At 34.3% G+C, this 20755-nt stretch overlaps 1 protein-coding gene across 4 annotated transcripts in view; it reads left to right on the forward strand.

Moving 5' to 3' along the window:
- Window positions 1–20755, forward strand: part of LOC120431563 (SH3 domain-containing protein 19) — a 39897-nt gene that overhangs the window by 5680 nt on the left and 13462 nt on the right. Inside the window, exon 1 of one of the 4 annotated variants that reach the window (XM_039596670.2) lies at window positions 19036–19403. The exons of 2 other annotated variants lie outside the window; for them this stretch is intronic. In XM_039596670.2, coding sequence (XP_039452604.1) covers window positions 19282–19403 — 122 coding nt within the window. In that variant the 5' untranslated portion in view covers window positions 19036–19281. Of the gene's footprint in view, window positions 1–19035; window positions 19426–20755 lie in introns of those variants that run through there. One more of the 4 variants, XM_039596671.2, reaches the window with a different exon arrangement.

Raw genomic sequence — 20755 nt, forward strand, 5'->3', positions numbered from 1 at the left:
ATGGACAAACTAATGTGTGTGTGTGGTCCAATCCAATACCCGCTAACCGGTAGCGATATTATGGGAAAGTATAGTTTGTATCAGGCTTTGTATATGCCGAATGCTGATACAACTTATCTCAGTCCCGGGTATTAGGTGGTGATAGCCCTCGCGCTGCTTCCAACGACCCGTTTCAGAATGACAGAGCTCCTTGCGGTCCAATTCCGAGGTCGCTGGGCATTGTTCGGCCCCGCCTAAACATAGAAGCAAGCATCTGAAGGAAACTCGATCTATATTTAGACTTCCGATCCCCTCAGGCAAATCAGGGATCAGCGCGTATTTAATATGAGAAGATAACATGTTTCAACACTACGGATCAATTCACTACTAGAGTGTAAACCTTCTGATGGCCGACTGCTTAGCGTCCCAGACCACCAATCCAGAGGTGTGAGTTCGAATCCCACCTGATTCATTTTCGTTTTTGTTCATATTCAAAGTTCAAATTCCTGATTCCAAATTTCAAAGGTACCGGCCGGGATTTGATCCCTGAACCTTCTGCTTATGAGGCAGAATCCGTAACCATTAAGCCACGGAGCCAGTCCAATTATATGGACAAACTAATGATGCAAAATGGCTTCTTTGGGCATACCGAAGGCACCAACAAAGTTTCAGCCGGATTAAAAAATACAAAAATTAAAATTGAAGAAAAAAGACCGATTTCGTAGAGAATTGCTCTATATACATCTGGATCGTTAGGAGAGAAATTATTTCACTCCTTTCATTCAGAACAGAACAGAAAACATTCGTTTCAAAGTTTCTAAAGAGATAAAACATAAGTGTCTTCTAATTAACATTCAAACCAAATTGTTCTACAAACAGGGGATATTCATTGAGGTCAAATTTTGAGCAGTATTTACATCAAAAACTTCAAAACATATTGTTGTATTAGATAAAAGCAATGAATAACACATCATCAAATGCTCATTCTAGAGATCGAGCAAAAGCCTCTGCTGTGCTTATCTATCTTCTTCTCTGCTTCTACTTCGTGTGCGGTTGATTGTGTTGGCCCAACACCGAGCGGAGAGAGGTCATCAGTGCACTTGGCCAGGTGGAACCGATGTGTGAAGAAACCACGAGCGAGTCAATAGCCTTGAGAAACCTCCGCTGCCTAATACACACACAGTAACAGAATGAAACCTGCTACCGATTGACCGACCTGCTAACGATGTTTTGTCCGGACTATTTGACGAATATGTCCAAGAGTATTCATTAGTTCATAGAGTATCTGGAGCAGCGAATGATGCCGCCACGAAAAATGAGGTTACAGACGTATGCAAACAACGGAACTCGGACACACGAGCCAATGCAGCATCAATCTGCAATGCTAATTGTTCTCTTTTGTAGGTTTCATCAGTTGTATTTATATGGTGGAAGTTGGTATAGAAATCCGGACGTCGCTTATACCAGCTACGGAAGTCGTTCTGGGACATTTTGCTACTGAAGGCTAGATATAGTTCAAGCACGCAACTGTAAAAACCGCTGAACGCTCCGACAGCTTCGTCCACCTATTTCCATAACCAGCCATCATAAGAAGGTAGTCGACAGCTACGTAATCGCGCTAGAAGCACGCCAATCTATCGAATGACTGATGATGATGATACGATAACGCCACGGTCCCTCCTAAAGACTTCCCCCCCGTTTTTACGGTTTTGGGATCGGAGCCTCAGATCAAACTGCTCCACATATATCTACGAGCACCGCAAACTGGTTCTTGCTCATGTTGAATAATTCAGCAATCCTTCAGCCATCGACCTCTCTCTCAACTCAACTAATCGGCAGTCCCACGTTCCGCGGCGCGGTTCACTTCATTACAACAATTTCTGCACAAACCCGGCGCACACTTTCTCAACACGTGCCCGATCCGAGTCGAGGTATTACATCAATTACCTGGCAGCGTTTGGCAGAGATCGATCAAACGCCCTTCTCGTAAGCGACGAAGCTGGGGGAAGAGAGGGGTAGTCTAATCAACAACAGCTAGTACAAAATAGCAACACCACGCCACCGAGGATCCATCGTTGCGTTTGCGTTTGTTGTTGGGGGTGGTTCGGACGAGTAGTTGAAGGAAGGTATGACGGTGTTACCTACTTTTGCTTTCGACGAAGACAACGAAGAAGACGCGCGCGCGCGCCGGCGGTAATTCAATTATGGCCAACGGCCGTAATGATGATTTCGATAGTGCAAGTTTTACCCGGATTTGCATCAGTTTGCTGATTGGTAAAGCGTTTTGTAGGCACTCGGTTTTTGGTAACTTAATAGCTCGACGAAATCGAAAGATTCTGTTGCAACGCGTTCACTGCACTACCACGAATGACTTATGGTAATGAGAGCAACCCGGTAAAAATGTCCAAGTTCGATTGAGGACTCATTGCAAATTTCGCGCAAACTCACTCCTCGTGATGTCATCCGCGGACGTTGTCGTCGCGGAGATACCGTTTCGGAGTTTAGCCTAATGGATTCGTTCGTGTCTGTCTAGGACTGAAAGAGGCAGGGCGGGCTGGCGGGCGTTTGTTTGGATATTATATGACGTGTGTGTGTTATACGTAACCCCCGACACTTGAGACAATACAGGTGTGATGAATAGTGGGGTGGAATAACCGGTTTTGTTGAGGGGGGATGCGAGTCATTTTGTGTTGTGTTTAGGTTATGTTTTAAAACAATCTTAATTTTATGAAAATATTTTATCTGATTCACCTCATGTAAGTTACAATTCCTGCAAGAATAATTTCCGGGGACTTCAATTGGTCAAAACAACTAAAACTCCAGCTTTTTACAATACTTTCTTATTGTAACTGCATGAAAATCAGACTGCATAAATATTCCAAAAAAAAATGGTAGCAAACTTTACTACAGTCCAGACTCGATTACCCGAAGACCTCGGAAAAAAATCACTTCGGATAATCGAATCACGAAAAACATATTTTTTTTACCCTAAGGACAATTTTTTGGTTACTTTTTTTTTAACGTATTCGCAGTTATTCATTTTTCTAAATTAGTGAACATGTTTGCCCACCTTTGAAAAAAAAATATTTTAAAAGGTAAAATTCTCTATATTTATCTTTTTTGAACTTTGTTGATACGACCCTTAGTTGCTGAGATATTGCCATGCAAAGGTTTAAAAACAGGAAAATTGATGTTTTCTAAGTGCATCTCCAGCGCGGGTAGCAAACATCGAAGCAAATCAAATTTGAACCCGACGTCAATCCCGCCCGGTACCTGTCGCGGTAGCAAATTTGCTCTCAGTTCTTCGGGATTTCACTTTGCTACCCGTATACTTCTGGTTTTCTACCGTGGAAAATGGAATGATGCACGGAAAATCGAATCAAAATCGAAAAAAAAACATTTTTTTAAATTTTTTTTATGTTAAAAAAAAATTAAAAATTAAAAAACTAAACTTTTTTTTTGTATTTTTGTTATAAAAAAATCAAAAAAATCAAAAATAAGTTCAAATTTTTAAAAATAATAAAAAAGACAATTAGAAAAACATTAAAAAATAATAAAAGGCCGTTGCAAATATTTTTCAAAGTTTATGGCACCCCTCCCCCCCCCCCTTCCCTTCAAAATTGGCCTGAATAATCAGGGGGCAAAACAAAATTTTTTTTTTTCGAAAAACTTCAACATGTTAATGAAATTTTAAGTTTAATCAACTGAAAAGCAATTAAAATGCATTTTCCCGCGTTTATAAGCATGTTCAGCTTGTTTGAACTCCTTCGAAAACATTTAAAATTTTCATGAAATACCAATGCACCACGAAAAGTTTTTTTTTTTTGCAAAAAATATTTGCAACGGCCAAAATAAAAAAAAAATAAAAAAAATTTAAAAGATTTTTTAAAAACAACAAGAAAAAAATAATAAAAAAAATAAAAATAATTAAAAAAAATTAGAAAAACTAAAAAAAAATAAATTAATTGAGCAATTCTCTACGGAATCAGTCTTTTTTCTTAAATTTTAATTTTTTGTATTTTTTAATCCGACTGAACCTTTTTTGGTGCCTTCGGTATGCCCAAAGAAGCACTTTTGCATCATTAGTTTGTCCATATAATTTTCCATACAAATTTGGCAGCTGTCCATACAAAAATGATGTATGAAAATTCAAAAACCTGTATCTTTTGAAGGAATTTTTTGATCGATTTGGTGTCTTCGGCAAAGTTGTGCAAAAAATCTTTGAGCGAGTTATGAATTTTTGAATCAATACTGTTTTTTTTTTTCAAAAAATCGGAAAATTGGTCGCTAATTTTTTTAAATTTTTAAACCAAGTCTAACATTTTAAAAGGGCGTAATATTGAATTTTTGGCCCTTTTGAAATGTTAGTCGTGGTTTAAAAAATTGAAAATATTTTTTTCGAAAAGATCGGAAAATTTCACTAATGTTTCATATTTTATTTGAAAATCGGACCATTAGTTGCTGAGATATCGACATTAGAAAACATCAATTTTCCTGTTTTTAAACCTTTGCATGGCAATATCTCAGCAACTAAGGGTCGTATCAACAAAGTTCAAAAGTGCAAAATATAGAGAATTTTCTCAGCTTTTCAAAAATATTTTTTTCAAAAGTGGGCAAACATGTGCACTAATTAAAAAAAATGAAAAACTTCGACTATTTCCAAAAAAGTCACCTAAAATGTATTTAACTTGAAAACGGTGCACTTCATCAAAATTTCACTAAAGTACTTTTTGATTGCAAATTTGATTTTACATCGAAAAATGAAGTTGAAAAATTTTTGCGACCAATTATTCGTTTTTTTAAATCAGTATTGATTCAAAAAATCATAACTCGCTCAAAGATTTTTTGCACAACCTGGAAATTTCCGAAAAGTCGGCATTTGAATAAAAAATAGTGATTTTTTGCAAATTAAGTTTTAGTGACAAAAAGTTAAATAAAAAATTACCAAATTTTTTTACCGTATACCATTTTTTCCCAGTGTAGGCCATATCCATACCTACAACTTTGCCGAAGACACCAAATCGATCAAAAAATTCCTTCAAAAGATACAGATTTTTGAATTTTCATACATCATTTTTGTATGGCCAGCTGCTGCCAAATTTGTATGGAAAATTATATGGACAAACTAATGATGCAAAAGTGCTTCTTTGGGCATACCGAAGTCACCAAAAAAGTTTAAGTTGGATTAAAAAATACCAAAAAAAATCGAATGACCGAAATCTGAGAGAACTGCTCAATTAGAAAAAAAATAAAAATTATAAAAAAAAAATTAAAAAGATGAAAAAAATAAAAAAAATAAAAAATTAGAAATAGGTATGACCACTAAACTACGCTAAAATTATTTAGAATTTTTAAATCCAAGATGGCGGCCAAAATGGCGGTGATGCAATATTGAAAAAAATGCTTTTTGTTTTTAAAAGGCAATCAACAACTCAAATTTTACTAAAATGGGGTCTAAAAACCCATTTTTGCCCCCCGTGGTGGGCTTGTTTCGGTGGCAAATGATCTCGGTATTCATAAGCCGGGTGCAAATTTGATTTGCACTCCAGCGCTGCAGATGCCCTAAGTCTCACCGAAACATTCATTATAAATGTCGATATGTCAGCAACTAATGGTCCGATTTTCAATGTTAAAAATGAACCATCCGTGAAATTTTCCGATCTTTTCGAAAATGATATTTTTTTTCAATAAAGACTAATATTTGAAAAGGTCCAAACTTTCGATATTAAGTCCTTTTGAATTGTTAGTCTTGTTTATTGAAAATATCTCAGCAACTAAGAATTGTATCCACTAAGTTCAAAAAAGCAAAATACTGGGAATTTTCTCAGCTTTTCAAAAAAAAAAGATGCTATATTTTGCTTTACGTAATAAAAGAACGCTCCCTGTTTTGCTTTTTGATTGCAAATTCGATTTTACATAGAAAAATGAAGTTGAAAATTTGTTGCAACCGATATTTAGATTTTTTGAAAAAAAAAACAGTATTGATTCAGAAATTTATAACTCGGTCAAAGATTTTTTGCACATTCTGGAAATTTGTAAAAAGTTGGCATTTAATGTCTCCTATAACAAAAAAAAAAAAAGTTTTTGCAAATCAAGTTTTAATGACAAAAAGTGAAATTGAAAGTCATCAAAAAAATTTACCGCCTATTCTTTATTTCAGTGAGTCTTTATCCATACCTACAACTTTGCCGAAGACACCAAATCGATCAAAAATTACTTCAAAAGATACTGATTTTTAAATTATATCATTTTTGTATGGACAGCTGCCAAATTTGTATGGAAAATTATATGGACAAACTAATGATGCAAAATAGCTTCTTTGGGCAAAAAACATTCAGTCGGATTAAAAAATACAAAAATTAAATTTAAAAAAATTAGATCGATTTCGTAGAGATCAGCTGAAGTTGAACAAGGCATCGAAAAAGATCATCTACTTTATTAGTCAATACCGGCGCTTTCCTAATTGAATTTGCAGATTTATCTGGCATGGAGTTTGTCGCTCAATTCCTGACGCACCGCATAAGACCGTTGAATCCACAGCATCTCATCCAAGCATCTCGTGAATGGTATTCTTGCGTTATTTCTGTCGGTAGGATACGGTTTTCCGATGCCTCCCAAGCTACGATACTACGGGAAGGACTAAATGTAAATCGGCAAAGGTTGTTATGAGCACTCACTTAAACTTTTTTTAAATTCTCAAACTAAACGCATCAACATCTCTAAACACGTGACCTAGCCGGTTATTTACTTAGTCCGACGCCCCTTCCTCCAGAGTCCCCGTTCAGGAAACGGCTGACCAATGTATAGAGGTGTTGTATCGCTTTCAGAACCCATTCAAGGGACTCTTTTAAATTGACAAAACACATGTGAAGCGTGCAAAGTGTGGGGTATTAGGTACATACAAACCAGATATCCACCCAATAGTGAACCCAGAACGGCACGTGCGTCAACAACGCCCCATTTATTGATATAACTTATTTACTGTTTGGCTTGAAAAAACAGCCAAGACGCTGTACTACTTTCCAAAAATCAAACTCTAAATTGCAAACAACTGAAACCTTGAATCAAGTTCATCACCGGCCCAATTGAATGCCAACTCAAAGTCAAAGTTCAAACCAGTTAGCCGAAACTCAATTAATTAATATCTAATAAAGGCGGAACCCGCCCGACGAACCTTCAAACGACGACAACACCGACTGCACTCTCTACTAAGATGTGATGAGCTCGGCCAGTTCGCCCGCGATGATCTGGGTCAATTTAATTCAGATCGACGATCAGACGGTCGTCCGTCAGCAACGCGGGCTCTTCGTCTAACACTATTACAGAGCGCAGTATGGGAATCATGCATGGCATGGTGATGAGAATGACCGGTTCGCGGCTTTATAGTGCGTTGATGGTATTGGTAGTAGGTAGTTTGAGCTAAATATAAAAACCTTGTTTGTTTGTTGTGGTTGCTGCCGTTGTAAATCAGCGCATTGTTGTCGATCTAGCGCGTGTGTGCTAATTCAATTGTGACCAAAATGCCAATCAGTTGGTGTTTGATGTTGAGGCTGGCTCTAGCAGCGAGTTTCAGGCGTAAAGGTCAACGAAGCTGGTGGTAAGCTTAACAGGTTTTCAGTTTAAAAAAAGTTAAGTTTTATCGTTTGATTAAGATATTGTTCCGTGCAAATTTATGTATGATGATTAAAAGTTTGTACTTTGGGTAGTAAGAAGAGTTGATACATTAAAATGGTATTCCATTGAAGCTGTTTTAAAGCTACACTGAACTGAAGAAGGGACAGGAAACGCTCTCATGCATATCCGCAACGAGACGGATGGCCGGCGACGACAAAGCAGACAGACAGTCAGACGGAAAGACAACCATCAAGAATCCGTTGCGGTGTCAGTCGTTCGTTCCCCTGGACTGCACACACGACGCACCTGACCGTGAACGTTGACGTTGGTTGAAATGGTTTCCTTTTTTTGTCGGTATCTCTTGAAAATGCAAATTTTCGACAGAACGAAACTCGTTCAAAGAGAAAGAATGTTTAAATTAGAGTGAAACATACACTGAAACTGCAATTCTTCCTCCTCGTTGCAGCAAACAAAACGGAAGTCCCAGCTGTAATTATTTGCATCTACCTTGTCGTCGTACAACAATCTCGTTCTGAACTGAACGTGGTGTTGTCAAACAAGATCTCCAGCAACGACAACAACAGCCAGAATCAGGTGTTTGGCACCGCCACCGACTCAAGGACTCTTCAATCAGCAGGTCGTGAATGAGCTGTTGCGAAAACAGGTTTCCTCCACTCTGGTTCAGAAACGACGACAGGGAGAGATACCGAAATACAATTGACTACCGACAACATCGGTAGGCCGATGTGTGATAGTGGCTATCGCCAAGACGTAAACAGATTGTTTTGTACGGCCTCTTCGAGAAGACTGTCAACGAAGCGAAAGATATTTACAGTTTTGACGAGTGGTTGAGCATGAAAACTTTCAACTGAAGGCAGCCTTTAGATTGTGGTAGAAACTCCCAATCTCATTTTTGAAAAGAAAACACATTTAGGTAATATTTGGAGGCATTTGTACCTGTTCAGCTGAATCCGATCTAGAAGTTTCACCTTATCAGTTCTAGGAATAAATAAACAATAAGCAAACATGTTTGTTTTACCGTCAAAAAGTTTAGATAATGTTCACGCATTTATCGCTATGAATCACGTTTCAGTTTACGTTGCAAAGATAACCTGATAAAAAACACCTTCAAATGATAATTTGACTATTTAATACAGTCGACTCTTCATTTCGCGATATTGAAGGGACTACCGAAGCAGGGGTATAAACAAATGCGTGTCAATGATTAAGCTTAGTATGCAGATCGGAAGGAACGCGGTCAAGAAAGAAAATAAAAAAAAAATATAAAAATTTAAATAACAAGCCATAAATTGGGCCATAATCTACACATTTAAATGAAAAAAGTGTTTTAAAATACATTTTACACTAGTTCAGTTGTTTTGCAATCATTAGTTTTCAAAAAATCTAAGATTTCATGAAACAAAAATTGTATCGAAAAAAAAGATTTTGCATCGAAAATTTTCAAAAAATCTTAAGATTTTTTAATAAACCCAAACATGCTAAAAATGGTTTTTAACGCAGGAGAATGTATTTTAATTTGATTTCAGCTGGTTGCACTTGAATTTTCATTGAAATTTTGAAGTTTATTGTAAAAAATTTTTTTTTGCCCCCTGATTTTTCGGGCCAATTTTGAAAGGGGGGGGGGGGGGGGGGGGGGTTGAAAAAAAATTTTAAAAATATTTGTACCAGCCTTATGAGCAATGTAATTAGCTTATATCTGTAAGCCCATGCATCCAATTGAAATGTGGTCAAAGACAAACTTATGGAAAATTGGACGAGCTTTCCGATAAAAATATTTTCGAGACTGAAAAATCAAGTCTGTCATATAGAAATTGCCAAAAGCTATCAAAAAACCTATTTGTTCAACATTTTTATTTTTAAAACCGCTGTAACTTCACAAGGATTGGACTTAGGACAATGCTCAATATGGAGACTTTTATGTAAAATTGTCTGGAAATCGACTCTTGTGTTCGGTTTTTGAAATTTTTGACGTTTAGAGAACTTTTCAAAAAACAGTTTCAGTAAATGATTTTTGTATTTTTTAAATGAGTTGCTCCATCCTGCATTTTTCGTGAGTCTTTTTGTAACATCTTAGGCTATCTTCACAAAAATTTTGAACAAAAAAAAAGGTGGGTTCACCTTCAAATTTGACTTTTAAACTTAAAAATCAAAAAATCTCATAAAAGTGGAGTGTTTTTTTCTTTCAGTGTATTTTTTTCGGAAAGCCTACAAGTTTGTCTTTGACCACTTTTTGATACGATGCAATGGCTTCGAGATACAGCAATATCTAAATTACAAAATACAAAAATATTTAAAACACTTACGCCCTTTTCAAATGTCATTTTCGAGTGTAACTGGCTCCATATACACAAAAATGGCTTATATATGCCTAGGATAACATGTCTACAAAGTTTCATTGAAATCGGAGAGGGTCGGGTACAACCGATTCCCTATTTGACATGGAATTGCTCTGTTTATTCAAAAACTTTTAACAACAATTATTATTGATAAACAAAATTAAAAAGGAAAATTTAGAAATTCTTAAATTTTAAAACTAGAAAAACTAAATTAACAAAATTATAAAATTATGAAATTATAGACCAATGAAATTATGAAATTATTAATCTATGAAATTATGAAATTTTAAAACAATGAATTAGAATATAAGGAAATTAAGAAATAAAAAATTAAGAAATTAGGAAGTAAGGATGTTAGGAAATTAGGATATTAAGAAATTGAGAAACTAGGAAATTAGGAAACTAGAAAATTAGGAAGTTGGGAAATTATGAAATTATGAAGCTAGGAAATTAGTAAACTAGGAAATTAGGAAGTTAGTAAGTTAGAAAATTAGGAAACTAGGAAATTAGGAAGTTAGGAAACTAGGAAATTAAGAAGTTAGAAAATTAGGAAATTATATAAATTCTTAAATTCCTCAATTATTATATTTTAAAATTCCTAAATTTTATTTATTTTTTGTTTTTATTTTTGAATTCTTTAATTTTCGAATTCCTGAATTCCACATTTTTAATTCTGGAATTTCGAGTTCTTTTTTTAATTTTTAAACATTAGAGTTTTAGATTGCTAGAATTTCGGGTTTTTTCCTAAATATGTATTTTCGGATTTCTATATTTCAGATTTTTAAAACTTTTGAAATATTGACTTGGAATTTCTGATTTTTTTTCAGGTTCAGGTTTATTTGTTGAGCTATTGAATTCATAAATTCTTTAATGTAGACTTAAATATTAAAATTATTATTCAATTCTGCATAATTTTTATTTTGAATTTCCAAAGCATTGAGAAAATTTCTTTAATATTTTTTTAAATCTCTTCTTATTCTTTAAAGAAAATTCGTACACTCCAAAATCGCTGTCTCAAAACAATTTTTTACAAACCATTACTGTACCCAACTTTACAACTGTATTCCGAATTATCTCATACAATACTAAATACAACACACTTCCCCTTGATTTGAAACAAACACCTCCATTTTTAAAATCAGATTAAAAAAATATATATATATTTGTTTGTTTTTCCATATTTTCGAATTTTTCAATCATTTCAAGAATCAACAAAAATATCAGATTATTATTGTTTTTTTTTTCAGCAAGAAATTAGATTTTTGATGATTATTGTCAAGTTTATTTTCACTCTGGTTCGGACAGCGCAGTGGACTCACAATCCAAAGGTTGCTGCACAGCAAATAAAGTAGTAATTTAGCTGCGTGTAAAAGGCCTTGACGTAAAATAATGTTTGCATGTTTATCCTTTCCTTTCCTAATCGGTCTGATGGCCGCGCGGGTTAAGGCGACAGTCCGTTCTTTTGGTGCTGGGTTTGAACCCCATCGGTTGCAGTTTTTTGTGTTTGCAAAAATCGTACATGCAGTGTGTAATATAAAGTATCTTTTTTGACGAAGGTGATGTGCATGCTTTTGCATGCGATTTTACCATCGGATTTTGCTGTGTGGTTGGTACTAGCAAGATTCTGCATTTTGAGACTCGCCGGGATTTTCAATATTATTCTATCGAGTACAAAATTATTAAAACGTTTGTAACTTTCAATCGCATTCAAAAAGTAAAATTCATTTTTTTATTTTTTTCATCGAAACATATTCACAAAAAGCACCGCGCGACGAAACGTCAAACGCCACTTTCCGTTTCTGTCATGGCTTTCTACCTATCGCTATCTCAGACTCTGTCACTCCGATGGAAGCTGACATTGTTTATGTTTTGGTTTTCCTGGCACGGTCCATTGTTCGTTTGTTTTTGTTTTGGTTTTCGTGGCACGGAGTGATTCACTCACACTAATGTAAACCAAGATCGCGAGTACCTATGATATACAGCCTCCTAAATTCCTAAATTCTTAAATTCTTAAATTCTTAAATTCTTAAATTCTTAAATTCTTAAATTCTTAAATTCTTAAATTCTTAAATTCTTAAATTCTTAAATTCTTAAATTCTTAAATTCTTAAATTCTTAAATTCTTAAATTCTTAAATTCTTAAATTCTTAAATTCTTAAATTCTTAAATTCTTAAATTCTTAAATTCTTAAATTCTTAAATTCTTAAATTCTTAAATTCTTAAATTCTTAAATTCTTAAATTCTTAAATTCTTAAATTCTTAAATTCTTAAATTCTTAAATTCTTAAATTCTTAAATTCTTAAATTCTTAAATTCTTAAATTCTTAAATTCTTAAATTCTTAAATTCTTAAATTCTTAAATTCTTAAATTCTTAAATTCTTAAATTCTTAAATTCTTAAATTCTTAAATTCTTAAATTCTTAAATTCTTAAATTCTTAAATTCTTAAATTCTTAAATTCTTAAATTCTTAAATTCTTAAATTTCTAAATTCTTCAATTCTTAAATTCTTAAATTCTTAAATTTTTAAATTCCTAAATTAGAAGATCCCATAATTTCAAAATTCTTTAATTCTTAAATTCAGAACCATTTGAAAAAAGAACTGCAAAATTTTTAAATGTTTAAATGATATTATTTTTGTCACCATCATAGATTACAGAAAAACTGATAATATTGGAGTATTTTCGGAGACATATTTTAGGTTCGAGAAATTTTGAGAAGAAAATAATACAAATTTCGTGTTTCGATTTTTCTGAGTGGCGAAAATCATCAAGTACGAACTGCATTTAAAATTTCAAATCCCTAGATTTGTGAATTTTTCAAGATTTTCAAACTTATAAATTTTATGATCTTTTTAATTGTTTTTATTTTAGAATTTAAATTTGATGTGATTTTTTGATATCTAGATTTCTTAATGTTTTAATTTCTATTTAGAATTTCTTTTTTTGCCAAAATGATTGTTATGGCTTCTCCCTCTGGTTCACTTAATCCTATAAAAAAAAAATGTCCATAATATTTTCGGTGTTTCGAGATTCTGCGTTCTGAGATTCGGCCTCATGCGGCTATTTTTTTTATTGAATACAACTTTATTTAATCGTCTGTGATTATTGTGTTTCTTTTGAGGGAGCTCTTGATTTTGTGGATTTTGGGACGGCGCGGATTTTTTTTTTCTACTTCTCCGTAACAACCCTGAACCTATCATGTTATACATTTTCAGAAAGGTATTAAAAAGACCTTTCCAATGAGCCCAAAACATTGAAAATTTGATTTCAAATATTGTGATAGATATATTGTCTGAATCTTCCATGCGAACTATCGTTGAATAGGTTTTTTATCAGACCTTGCGATGAGCCAGAAATATTGAAGGTCTGCGAACCCTATCAAAAGAAATGAGTAATAAAGTTGATTTGTTAAACATGTTAAGGGGGAATGTTGCTATTTTTACTGAATGAATTGAATAACGGAAGGCACCAACCACCTAAAGGTGGATTAAGTAACGTTTTTTTGAATGGATTTTAAAAAATAAAAATAACATTGATTTAGCTAAACGCATTACTGCGGGTAAAAATATTGAATTGAAATGAAAACTAATCTTCATATTCGTCAAATGTTTCTACAAACAAATCTAGACATTTTTTATAGCACGTAACAGCACGTATGAGCAGGCAAAACATGTGTCTTTGAATTAGGTCTTCTACGAGGTTTGGATCGATATCTAAGCTAATTATGGCGAGGCACGAGATTCCCCAATGAGTTCTTGCGTGTCTATGTTTAGTCGTAAACTGGATGTATTAGAAACGCAAAGTTGGGTTGAAAAATGTAGAATATTCCATATTTTTCAATTAAAAAAATAAAGTTTTTTTTAAATATACTCATAATTAGTTATGAGGAGAAAAAAACTATCGGAAGCTATTTGCATTTAATTGCCCTGTGAATTCCTTTATGGCGATGTGTTGCAACCGGCTTCAATACAACAGTTGTATATATGCAATTCACATTGTTATTCATCTCAGGGATGTTCTATACGCGGAGGTATTCTACCGGTCATAATAATTGCGGTATGACGTTTGCTGAAGCAATGATGCTATTAAAATTTGAATCTGAGAAATATCCCTATCCATCAATCTTTTTTATTTTCTTTTCGTGATTTCTTTGCTTATTTGATGATATTTTTTGCGATTCAAACAGAAGATACATTATTGAAACAGAAGCCAGTAACACAATTACATTTTCTCCTGTGCACATACACACGTAATCAGATGTAATCGTGCCCACAAGTCAATTTTCCGCGCACTTTCATCGTTTGCCAGCTACATTTTTGATGGCCTTTTGCTTTTTACCTTACCTTTTTACAACATCCAGTGTCTGATGAGCTACACTGTTAATATTGTTGTTGCCTTTAAATTTTCCAAATCAAACCAAAGTTCACTCCTTATGTTTCGAAATGAAGCATTTTTTTTTTTCAGTGTACAAGCCATGCTCGCGCGTGTGTAACTTTTTCGCAAAATGGTCTTTTTTGGTTTCCCCCCATCGTCGTTGTGTTTAACAACTCGGTCGGAAAATTTCGCCGGTTTTATTTTTGTTGATGTTGTTCGGAGTGCACTTGTGTGAGTATCTCTGTGTTTACGATGTTTCGCTTTTCACCAACCTACCTGGTATTTCCCAACTACACCAACAATATACCTTAACCCAAGTCTCTCCGTCACACTTGACTCCGTGAGTCGTGAAATTTGTACATTTAAATTACCTACAACACACACAATCGGCAAACCTCGTCAGTAAAAGCCGCGCAAAATTTTGAGGCCCCACGTGCTTTGTGCATTTGACACAGAAAAAAAAAGATTTTTAAAATTGTAAAATGAATTAGCAAAGTATTTTTAAGCATTACTTGCACAAGAAATTAAAAAAAATATTTCTAAGATTGTAAAAAAATTGTTTTACTGTGCCCACTGTCGAAATGCTGTTGTTGTATTTGTCGATTTGGCCTAAATTCTGCTTTCTTCTGCGAAAATATGCCCGTTTGTTGTGGATTTAGGCATTTTCTTTTCGTTCCTCACTTTATTTATTGCTTCCTTCTGGTTTTGACTTTTGCTGTTCGGCCTTGACACACGGTTAGAAAGTGTTTATCGCACACAGTCGGTGTTTTGCCGGCTTGTTGTTATTGTTGTTTTCGAATTTCCCAAACCAAAGTGATTTATCGGATTAGAGGCCTTCTTCACAAAGAAAACAACTCATACTTGATGCAGTCGTTCGTGGCGCGGTGAACCAGGAAGTTTGCGTATTGGCTGTTTTGACATTCGTCGTTTTCAAAATTCAAAAAAAAAATCCTGGGGGTTCGTTGGCCAAAATAATTAAATCCGTATTTTTTTGTTTGGCCATTAGGGTGACCTACGTGTTAGGGTGGTCCGTAAAATTGCCATTTTCGTCACTTTGCGTAAAGAACACTTTTTTTCAAAAAATAATATCTCCGCGCCATTCAATCCGATTTTAGCTGTCTAAGACGCAAAAGAAAGGTGATTAGTTTGGCTATTTGCAGGGTGGCCACTCAAGTCGGGAAATCGGGAAAGTCGGGAAAATGTCGGGAATTCACCAAAAATCTGCTAAAAATCAGGAAAAAGTCGGGAATTTATGATTTTTTGTCAAAAAGTCGGGAAAATCTGGAATCCTGAGCATATTTATTTGAAAATTATGTTTTAACTCTTCAATAATTTTGTAATATTTTGTACAATTTTCAAATTGAATTCACTCATTTCTGCTTTAGTAACTTACTTTAAATTTAAGGTTCTTTTCACTATTTCAATATATTTGAGTATGGAAAAGCTGTTTAAGACATTCAAAATCTTAATGAATATTGGAGTCTTTGACACAGATTTTCATAATATTTTTTATGAATCAAATGATCGCTATTAAAACAAGAGGTAAAGTTAATGAAAAACTCATGTAAAAATAGAGCCTAATGGCCAGCTTAAATTTATGATTCTATTTAATTTTGTCACATAATTGAAAATTAAACAGATTCCAACTTGAGTTTGGCAATGGTTTATTTTGGTAAATATTTTTAATTGTTTACCTAAATTCAGTAAGTAATTCAAAATATGTTTTTTTTAATGCTGCTCTTGAACTTTTTTTTGTGCGTAAGGGTAAATTACTTACCATAGATAAAGCTTGATTTTCAATTATCGGAAAACTCAAATATCGAATAAAATCCAAAATTGAAAAACTTTTTTACGTTTTGCAAACATAAAGAAAATATTGAAATTGCAAAAAAATAATCCAAGAAATTTTGAGCTATTGCAAAATTGTCTCTTCAAACATTTTGCTTAAAATAAGTGGAAAAACATAAAATCATGTCAAACTGAATTTTCATTGAAAAAAAAAAACAGTTAAATACTGACCACTAGATAAATTGACATTGATTAAAAAATTCAATATCAAAAATTACAAAATTTATTAGGAAACTTGGCAAAAAATTTTTTTTATGAATTCCTTGACATTTTTTTCTAAATCCTTTGAATGGATGATAACAGCAATTATGTTTTAATCATTCTTTGATTTAAAATGATGATGAAGTTTAAAAAAAATAGGAACGATATTTTAAGTTCAGTTATATTTAACTATTTGTCATTTCCAGTTGAAACGAAGTATCAAAAACTATATGGAGGGCCTCGTGGCGCGGTGGTCAGCGGCTTCGGCTGCCAATCCCTAAGTTGCTATGGGGCGTGGGTTCGATTCCCGCCTTATCCTCCTGGCCTTCTATCGGATGGGGAAATAAAACGTCGGTCTATTTGCGTAAAAGAGGTTTTGGGTGACTCACCACACATAACCTTCGGACGCCTAGAAATGAGCAGAAATTTGCAACAGAGCCCACAAAAGACCCGGGGTCGTTAAAGTGGATTACTTTGCTTTTATGTTTGCCAATTTAAAAAATAACATGGAAGTTATAAGTATTTGTTGAACTTCAGATTTTTTTTCAAAGACTAATCATTTGTGTTTCTACTCTGAATCATAAAAATGAAATTCCATTTTTGAAGTTTTTTTTATTTGTTGTTTAGTTTTTAAATTTACAAAAAATGCCTATACTTGAATTTTTTTTTAATTCATTGAGATTTTTTTCTGTGGTTAATATTGACTTTTCTTATAGAATTTTTTTTGTTTGATATCATTCTTTAGATAAGAAATGCCTTTTATTTGAGCATTCTGGAAAAGTCTGGAAAAAAGTCGGGAATTTGAAAATGGAATTTGAGTGGTCATCCTGTATTTGGGAAAAATAGTAAGAAGTTTCAAAAATCTAGCCTAACATTTGAAAAGGTCGTATGCAAACTTAAAATGCCGTTCTGAAGGTCTCGGGACCCAAGAGCCTATGTCTGAAAATATGTATAACCTGATTCTTCGGAAAATTTTACATAAGATATCAAAAAATGGCGAAGTTTGGCAAAAAATCGACTTTTTTCACTAAAACTGCGACTTGAAAATTTCAGCGATGATATATACTAGGATGTAACAAAAATGACTTTATGGCGGGCATTCAACATCGCGAGGCGCGACGCATATCTTTTTTGCCGGGGCCGATTTTTTGAAAAAATGCCAAACTTTGAAGGTCTGTATCGAGCTCCAGAGTGCTCCAAATTTTAATGTTATACATACCAAACGATGCCTACACGCCAATGATGTTGAAAATAAACGCTTCAGTGGCCAAAATGCCTCAAAAAGTGAAATTTTTGAAAAAATCTTTTTTCACGGGTTAAATCTCATTTAAAATTCAAATGCAAAGCGCCAGCTCCTGTTACGTCCAAACAAGCTCATATTTTGGATTTGAGCTTAGTATGACCACCGGAACAAACCCTTGAATGCCCGCCAAAAAGTCATTTTTGTTACACTCTAATATATACATGCTAGGGTACCAAAAGTTGCAAAAACAGCAAGCTGAGAAAAACGCATTTGAAGTTTGTCTCAGACATAATGCTATGTGTTAAGTTCTCGCGAAAAAAATGGATTTCCTCCTGATTTCTAGAACAAAGTACTGGATGTTATATGCTCTCATAAAAGAGCACACGATTTTGAACCAAACTGCATCAATAACTTAAAAGTTATGAAAATGCATATGGGACATTTATGCGATCAGGTGCAGTATAGGTCATCACTGAAATTTTTAATTTTTTAGTTTTAGTGAATAAAGTCGATTTTTTACCATTTTTGCTGATATAAGATAAATAATAAATTTTCTGTTGAAGCAAATTACCAAACCTTACCCGTTCCCAAAATAAGAGTTCATTGTTTTGGGGCTATCCATAAACCACGTGGACATTTAAGCAGGAGGGTTTTAAATGAGTGATAGAAAAAACTATCATTTAATGATTCAAAGGATATAGTGACCGTCACTATATTTCTTGAGAAAAAGAGAATGTCACTCAGGATTTTGTTATAACGAGATAGAGACCGGCGGTTCTCGGTTCTGAGAATTTCGCGCTGGAAAGAATGGCAGTGAAAATTTGAGATCTCGGGTTCTGATAATTGTAGTCGCTGCTGAAAGTATGATTTTTTTACAACCTGGGGAGTTAGGTTGGACGATTGTTCACGATCCAAAGAAAAATTATCCACAAAGGAAGAGAAGAGGAGGGGGTCTCAGATTATAAAAAAAAGTCTCCACGTGATTTATAGCTGACCCCTTTGGCGTTGACCTAGTGTAATCACAAAATCTTTCAGGGGTACGTTGACACCATTGCCAATGAACAAAGTTCATTATTTTTTTCCCAAAAACCGTACCTCGCGAAGAAAGAATCGCGCATTTTCTCGCAAAATCCCGCTCGGATCAAAACAACCCGGCCCGTTGTGTTCTTTGGTTAAGGTCAAGCCGCGCACGCGCCACCCAACTTAAATATCGTTCCCGGTGGGAGGTAAACAACAACATTCGCGAATTTCTCGATTTCTGGTTTCGGATCACGGCGCGGCGTGGCAGTTTATATTTATAAGTGCGACATCATCGTCGTCAGCCGGCCCGACGCCAATTGCGAATCAGGGAAGAAAAACCTATATAAGACGGTGGAAAATTTGCGGAAAAATCGTATTTTCACGAGAGCAGTTCTAGTGCCAGGATCGGTGTGCTCGAGCGCGCACGTTCGGTCTCTAATTAAATGCTTATTAGCATCCCCCGAGCTGAAACTGATCTGATAGTCTCTCGACGATTTCCAGTGAAAAAATAAACTGAAAAATTCCCAAGTGTTTGCGATTCGCGCGAAACAACAGCTTGAAAACAAGCTCGGTTGAGTGCAAAAGTGTAACTTCCTCAGATCTCTCGCATGGAATACAAACAATAGCAAAAAAAAAGCAGAGCAAAAATGTGTGACATCTTATCGGCCATATCGTATGGTCTGTACCCGCAGCATCACCAGCACATTCAGACGCAGCATCATCATAATTATCATCCGGAACTGCTGCGACCGTTTAAAAAGTTGAAAAAGTACGTTTCAATGCAGCACAAGGTTGGTGAAGAGCTTAACTGGATAGAGTAAATTTGCACGAAGAACAATGTCTGTGTAACAAAAAATGTGGTTCCAGTTTTTAAAATTATAATTTGTTCATAGTTGCAATAATACAAACATAAAATATTAACTCAATGATAAAAAAGGGTGTCGAACAACAATTTAAAATTAATTTTCCAATTGTTGGATATGGTTAGGGCCAAGGGAGCCCGGGGGGTCGGAGGTCGTGTTACGCTCCATACAAAATTTTAAAATTTGTATGGAAATTTTGTTACGAGGCGGGGGGGGAGGGGGTCTAAAAATCGGTTTTTTGCGTTACGTAATTAAAGAACGCTCCCTAATGATTTTTGTTTTGAATTTGCTTGCCAATCACAAAACATCTTAATTGCAAGGTACTCAAAACTGTAATTCATAATGTAATTGTTTCCCTGCTTAAATGTTATTAACCGTCAAGATAAGTGTTAAAATTTAAAACAGTGTCTAAAAGTGCATGCTGAAAAGTACTTTTCAGAACTGCTTTTTTTGCGATAAAAAGTGGGCCCTCTCAAAATCAATAATCATGTGTTGGTTCATGCCTGGAAATTAGAGGTGGACAAAACCGCTCTTTTTTAGGAGCCGCTCATTTTCGTTCGCTCTTTAAAAAGAGCCGCTCTTTTGAACGGCTCTTTCGCTCTTTTTTTTAAATTTGAATAAATAGGGTTTTTTCAAGAATCGTGTGATTTTATAAGTTATTTCACATTGGACTTTTATAAATTTGGCCATACCAAATATTTTTTTAAGTTTATGTCCCTCAACTCTAGTCAAAGTCGCAAAAAATAATAGCATGACATTTTAATAAAAAAAAGTTTTAAAATGCATTTTACACATCCCCAGATGTTTTGCAATCATTAATTTTCAAAATATCGAAGTATCGATGACCTTTTTTTAAACCGAAAAAAAAAACTTTTGCATTAGGTTGTACAACGGAATTTCACCAAAAATCAAAATATTTTTGATCGATCTCAAAAAGCTTTTTAATTTGTTTTCAGTGCATAAGACTTCTATTTTCATTAAAATTTTAAAGTTTTTTACTTAAATGAACAATCAGTTGCACACTGAAAAGTTTATTTCATTTTGTTGAGAAAATCATTTACTTTTGGGATTAATTTTTATAAGCATTTAAATGTTTGAAATAAATTGCATTTTCAATTCTCATAAACAAATTTAATACTACATTTTTTGGAAATTCAATAAATTATATTTATAACAAAAACCATGCCATATTGAAACGGTTCTTTCAAAAGACCGGAGTTTGAAAAAGAACCGCGGTTCTTTTTTGTGAGCCACGGTT

This window comes from Culex pipiens, chromosome 3 (assembly GCF_016801865.2).
Source record: "Culex pipiens pallens isolate TS chromosome 3, TS_CPP_V2, whole genome shotgun sequence".
Taxonomy (NCBI): domain Eukaryota; kingdom Metazoa; phylum Arthropoda; class Insecta; order Diptera; family Culicidae; genus Culex; species Culex pipiens.